Source organism: Stylophora pistillata, chromosome 11, assembly GCF_964205215.1.
Source record: "Stylophora pistillata chromosome 11, jaStyPist1.2, whole genome shotgun sequence".
Lineage (NCBI taxonomy): Eukaryota > Metazoa > Cnidaria > Anthozoa > Scleractinia > Pocilloporidae > Stylophora > Stylophora pistillata.
The window spans coordinates 11,297,117-11,304,021 of record NC_142529.1 but is presented as its reverse complement, the minus strand read 5'-3'; the positions used below and the strand labels follow the sequence as shown (position 1 = coordinate 11,304,021).

At 37.2% G+C, this 6,905-nt stretch overlaps 1 protein-coding gene and 1 pseudogene across 1 annotated transcript in view; one reads left to right on the top strand and one right to left on the bottom strand.

The window, feature by feature from the left end:
- Nucleotides 1-3,048: 3,048 nt before the first annotated feature.
- LOC148720031 (uncharacterized) lies at nt 3,049-4,447 on the bottom strand (annotated as a pseudogene).
- Nucleotides 4,448-5,521: 1,074 nt separating this feature from the next.
- LOC148720030 (proteasome adapter and scaffold protein ECM29-like) overlaps nt 5,522-6,905 on the top strand; it is a 6,132-nt gene continuing 4,748 nt past the window's right edge. The window contains exons 1-2 of the mRNA XM_088737556.1: nt 5,522-5,536; nt 6,513-6,659. Coding sequence (XP_088593682.1) covers nt 5,522-5,536; nt 6,513-6,659 — 162 coding nt within the window. The remainder of the gene's footprint in view (nt 5,537-6,512; nt 6,660-6,905) is intronic.

The window sequence follows — 6,905 nt, the reverse complement described above, 5'->3', positions numbered from 1 at the left end:
GTACCTAAGCGAGAATTTGTGTAAGTTAAAACAAGAGCGAGTTGAATAATCATGAAACTCACGGTTGAAATGTAAAAGCGAAGAAAGAGTGGCAGGCACAAGGCGATTGAAATGTGAGAAAACAAAACAGGATACATGGAATTTGTAGAGTAAGTGGAGCGAAAGAATATTGAGCTTAGAAAAAGAGGTTTAGTATGTGTAAGTGGAGGAGAGAATGTAATAATACGAATGGCTTTCTTTTGTAGTATATAAAGTGGTTCGAGGTAGGAGGCAAATGTAGACCCCCAAATCAAATTGCAATAATTAATGTATTGTAGGAAAAGAGAATTATATAAAGTTTTTAGGGTATGCGAGGGTAGATATCGTCTTGATTTGCGTAAAATTCCTATAACCTTAGCGACCTTATCACAGACAGTAATAATATGATGTTTCCATAAGAGATTTTCATGAATGATAATTCCAAGAAATGTACATTTCTCCACCCGGGTTACAGGAGTGTTATTTATATAGATGTTAACTTTGGAGAGATCAATCTGTCTACGCCGTGGGTGGAAGATAATGCATTTGGACTTGTCAGGGTGGATAGAACTTGAACTTGAACTTGAACTTTATTTTTATTTAGACACGGTAAATCTATCAGATAAAATAATAATATTATTACAATCTATTATTACAATTACAATCTACTTTAATCTATGTAAACATGATCTAAAATTTAAAAGTGAAATAGCAAAAATAAAGAAATTCTGCTTTACATAGATGCCGTGTGCGTTTTGTCGATTCAGACGAAGAAATTGCGACAACCATTTCGAAAAGACTGAAGTGATTTTACTTGCCGCAATTCAGGGGACAAGCTATTCCAGATAACCGCACCGTTATAGCTAAAGATATTTTTTAGGAAATTGGTGCGGGGCAATGGAACAGCTAGTTTGTTTTCAGAGTTCCTTAGATTATAAGGAGGATCATATTTAGTGAAAAGAGAATCAAGATAGTCGGGCGCAAGACCATGTATATATTTATAGACCATGGTGGCCACTTGTATTTGTCGCTGAGTATCTAATCGTCTCCAGTTAAGTTGCCCGAAAAGAGGATCAGCGCTTGTGTCATAACTGGAGAAGGTCAGAATACAGGCAGCCCGGTTTTTGCAACTTTTGGAGCTTATTCGAAAGACCCTTGTTACAATGCCCCCAGACCTCGCTGCAGTAATTAAAGTACGGTTGAACTAAGACATTGAAAACGGACTCAAGCGTGGTTCGATTAACAAAAGGCCTACAACGTTTAATTGCTCCAATGCCCGATGCGATTTTCTTGGCTATTTTTTCAATGTGCATATTCCATGAAAGGTTTTCGTCTATATGCACACCCAGAGATTTAACTGAGCTAACTTGTTTAATTATGTCACCACCTATGATTAGTTTAGGGGAAGTATCGTAGGTACCTATCCTTTGCCGCAATCCAATTAACATGAATTCAGTTTAAGATGAATTTAGAGTCAATTTGTTTGCAGTGAGCCATGTATGAACATTGGATAGGTCGTGATTCATAACATCATTGATCATTTCACTGGCAAAGGTCAGGTGAGCATCGTTGGTATACATACATGCAACTGAATTAGACAGGCAATTAGGAAGATCATTTATGTATAGAACAAAAAGCAAAGGTCCTAGAATTGTTCCTTGCGGAATTCCACAAGTGAGAACTTGACTAATTGAGAGCGAACCATTTACGAAACATTGTTTATTGCGATTATCTAGGTATGACCTAAACCATTCATAAGCGATACCGCGGATACCATATTCGAATAATTTAGACATAAGAATTGTATGGTCAACGGTATCAAAAGCCTTTTTTAGGTCGAGAAAAACAACTGCATTTATACTGCCTTTATCAATGTTGAAGGCCCAATTGTTTGTGGCCTCCAACAAGGCAGTAACAGTTGAATGGAGCGAACGAAAACCAGATTGCTGGCTGGAGATCAAATTTTTTTCAGTGAGATAACCGTAAACCTGGTCGTAAATGATACGCTCAAACACCTTAGCTACTATAGGGACAATAGAAATTGGGCGATAATTGTGTAAGTCGGAGTGATCTCCGATAGTAAGCTTGTTTGCATCAAAGCAGGAGAAGACATGAGAAAGCTCTTGATTAACAATGTTTTCTAGAGTAGCCAAGTCTTTATGAGGAAAAAAAATATTGGTATCGTCAGCAAAGAGAATGAAAGAGAGGTAACTAGAGGAGTGGAAAATATCATTAATGTATAAGAGGAAAAGGAGAGGGCCAAGAACTGAACCCTGAAGGACCCCACACTTGACCGTTTTATTGGAAGACACATGGCCATTTGACCATGACATATTGCTGCCTATTAGTCAAATAACTATTGATATTGAGCCAGGCTAGAGGAGTACCACGGATACCATAAAAGTTTAATTTGTCGTTAACTATCTGATGGTTGACTGTATCGAATGCCTTCTTAAGGTCTAAGAAAATTCCAACGGTGCATTCATTGTTTTCAAAGCCTTCATAAACATTGTTAACAAACTCATGAAAAGCCATTGTAGTAGAGTGGTGAGGTCTGAAGCCATATTGAAAGCAGTCAAGGATGTTAAATTTGTCAAGGAAACCAAACAGTCTAATGTAAAAGAGTTTCTCAAAAACCTTGGAGAGACAGGGAAGAATGGAAATAGGCCTATAGTTAGAAAGCAAAGAGGAGTCATCGCATTTGAAGATAGGAAGTATTTTTGCTGTCTTGAGCGGTGTGGGGAAGAGACCATGGGAAAATGACAGATTACAAATTTGAAACAAAGGCACAGCTATTAAATCAATGGTCTCTTTTATAGAAAAGATACAGAGACCATCAGAGCCCTCACATGTACTATTTTTCAAAGAATAAACTATATTGGCAACCTCTGTCGGAGAAGTTGGGGTAATATAAAAACAATTTATATAATGGCCAATCATTAAATCTCTGTGGGAAGACTGAGAGAATGGTATCTTTTTCGCCAGAGAAGGCCCAATATTAGCAAAAAAATTATTAAACTGTGTAGCTATTTAAGTTGGATCTGAGTAAGTGCCAGTGCTGTCTTTCATATGACTAAAATGTAGCTCAGGCTTCTTTTTAGAGATTACTTGTTTAATAACTGTCCATGTCTTTCTCAAGTCTGAGCTAACAGAGAGAAGTTTGTCATGAAAATAGTTTTTCCTAGCAAGGTTAATGGGAAATTGTATTTGTTACGATATTTGTTGTATCTGAACTTGTTAAGTGTAGTAGGATTTAACCAAAATTCTTTGTAAAGTGCATTCTTCCTTTTACAAGAAGCAAAAAGACCTCGAGAAAACTAAGGTTTAGTAGGGCGTCGGGATTTAGGGCCTGCAGACTTAAGAGGAAATAACTTCCGATATGCAGAAGTAAGAAGGTTTGAGAATGTGTCATAGCACTCATCGACCGAAATAGCAGTATAAACTGTCGACCAGTCAGTATCTTCCAATTTAGACCTAAATGATGAAATTGTTGTAGGGTTAATAAGACGTATGTATCTCTTCTGACGTGGTGACTCAATAGATAATTTCAAGTTAGTAATTTGAAAAACTGGAAGATGATCGGTTAAATCAGTGTAGAAATACCACTGTGCGTGCTAAGTTCAAGATTGTTTGTATATATGTTATCAATCAAGGTTGCAGATGAGGAGGTTATACGGGTAGGTTTAGAGATTACTGAAGGAAAAGAGGCAATTAGATGTCACAAGATTGATGAACTCATTAGTGGGCTGATGAGAATCAGAATTAAAGAGGTTAATATTAAAATCACCCGATAAGATATGATAATTTGTTCTCAAAGCTAATGGTTGATAATACAGCTTCAAATGACTTATTAAAGTCACCAACAGAAGCATAAGGAGGTCTATAAAGGCAACCAATTGTAACAGTTTTATCGTTACTTTGTATAATTTCCACAAAAATTGATTCATACAAAGAATTATCAGAAGATTGAAGATCAGTTTTAAGTTTATACTTCAAACCAGTCTGGATATAAAGACCAACTCCTCCACCTGATTTATGTTCTCTGAGCTGAGAAATAAAGAGGTAGCCGGGAATGTTGAAAAGATCAGTATTTGACCTATTTAACCAGGTTTCAGAAACAGCTACCACAGAGAACTGCATTTTTAATGAAGGAAGATATTCTGACAAGTCATCAAAGTGTTTCGGGAGGCTACGAATATTGACATGAAAAGCAGAAAATGTATCAGGAGGAAAAGTAATTTTGTTAAATTCTGTAGAGGTTAGATAGGTACAGTTGGAGAGCAGTTGTGAATTTGCAGTGAAAAAATTGGGGTCAGGATCCAGATTGGAGTTCATTAGCAAATGAGAAGACTCGGGATTGTCGAGAAAGGGATTGAAAATTTTTTGCTTAAGCAATTCGGTATCAAAAATTCCTTCAAATTCAAAGTCAAACAAAGCAAAAAAGAAATCAGTATCGTCTTCTAAATGATTGAATGGAAATATTCTTGCAAGACAAGCCGAGCATAACCAGGTATCATTAGATTACCCAAAGCAATGTATTCATCATGAGTGAATGGAGTACACTTCAGGTGAGTCCAATTTAGGCAAATGTCACATGAGATAGCTTTGTGATTATTATGAACATTAAATTTGCATACTGAACACAGGAACTTAGTAGGCATAAACTTACAAATGTTACAGAAAAAGAGAATCAAATCAAATCAAAAAAACAAATAAATAAGTAAAGCAGAAGCAACTATAAGTTAAAAATTATTTGGCAACTAATTAGACTAATAATGGCAACCAGCAGATTAAGCGATCATGTAGATAGCAGAGAGCAGAGCAGTATATGTCCAACAACCAGTTCAAAAATGGAAAACTGACTTATCTGTATTTGTTAACAATCTCGCGGCACTTGGAGAGAGTAGTACATTTCTCAATCACTGACATACGAGACGTCGGTCTCATAAATATAATTCCATCGATGGTCCAAACTTTATCAATTATACCTTCTGGGATGTCATGATGTAGATACCGTAAAATGTTACGACGGGATTGGGTCAGATCCTCTCGAATATCAAACGCGGTTCCACGGGCTTTTAGATCCCGTCGCTTACGTAGAATTTGAGCTTTCATGTTGTGGTGCAGAATTCGGACAATGATAGGTCTGGGTGTACTGCCTGCCTTGCCTGTACGGTGGGAACGGCTGATATGGTTTGAAGACACGGCGATACCAAGTTCCTTGGTGAAGAAGTTAATTGCCCTTGTGTCAGTGTCTTCAGTGTCAGTACCTGTTGGCTCAGGGATTCCAAATATCCGAATATTAGTGCGCCGGGTATACTGTTCTAGGTCATCCAGTTGTTCCCGTAACGGCACATTTGTTTCATCAAAACCAGCGATGGATTCTCGAGAGGATTTGACAGCATCCTTTAGATTCTCAACTTCGAATTGCAGAGAGTCAGGTAGCGATTGTTTGAACTGAGTGGAGGACACATATTCATCGACAGCAGTACGAGCGTAAGACATGATGAGGTCTTTTGTGAGTTGCGGAAGAGTGTTGGAAATCCAGTCATTTAGTTTTGTCTCAAAATGAGACCAAAGCTGGTTCATCGCTGATTCGGAAATCAAACCCTGAGGGGTCGATTGTCGGTCGGGGGAGGCGCCTCTCGTCTTTCCCATAGTAAATTGAATAGGTTAATTAGTAATGGTTGAAGGAGATAGAAAAAAAAGTAGAATGAGTCGCTTTCCTCTACATAATCGCCAAAAAGACAGTGATTAGCAAGAGAGCGAAATGCACACGTCCATCTTGTTTCAGAACCGCTGACCCCTCTGGCTCCTAATTTCTAAATGCTCATAGCCTTTTATTCTCCCACAACTGTTTCATAACCTCGATATAACCCTTTTTCCTGCCATTTTCATTACATGGTGGAGTATCTGATCCCACAAGGTCCTTCGCTCTTTTCTTGCATTCGAGTAAATCACAGTTCATTTGTTCCGTCCATTTAAGTTTCACTCGTGATTTCGTAGACATCTCGATTTATCTGTCCATTACAATAAAATTTCCATTGGCTTGCTGTTCGCAAAATTCTTCAAACAATTTCCACTCGTATTTCGTCTTTTTCACAGTGTTTGACCACCTTTCATAGAGTAACAGGCTCTGGTATATATAATAATAATAATAATAATAATAATAATGATAATGATAGTGATAAACCTTTATTCAAGTGTCAATATTTTTAGCCCAGATGGACTAATTGGGGACACCAATAAAATAGCAATACTAATTAACATATGGTACTTAAAAAAGTTTGACGATTGATCATGGAAATAAACTAATCTCAATTAAAGAACATTTATCATTCTCGCCTATGATGCAGGAATGAAAGTTATTTTAGATTTACCATGGATTGCACCGTCCAGAACGTGGGGTATGTGGTTCATTTTCACCCTTTTTCAGCAAAGTTTCACTTGTAGAGTACCTTCCAATTTTTGCTGAAAGTGTGCTTTTACTTCAGGTACTCGACTCGATATTCAAAGAATGTACAAAAGAAAACCCAATATACAAGAGAGCTGCATTAGAGTGCTTTGGAGGAATCGTCCAGGAGTATTCTATTGACAGATTTCAAGAACTATCTGAGCTTCTATTTCCTATTATAGCCCCTGTAAGTATTCTGTTGGTATACCTTTTATCATCCAAAGATTATTTAAATTTTACTGATTCTTATGTAAATTGTAAACAGTTACCTTAAATGAGATAGAATAAATATATGAAAATCATATATTGAACTGCGGTATTTGATACGTGTGATGCACGATCCTCGCAGTTGATAGCGCTATTTAAGCAATAGCGAAATTCAGACCTGAAAAAAATCAGGCCTGTACGGGATCCTCAACTGCGAGGATCGTGC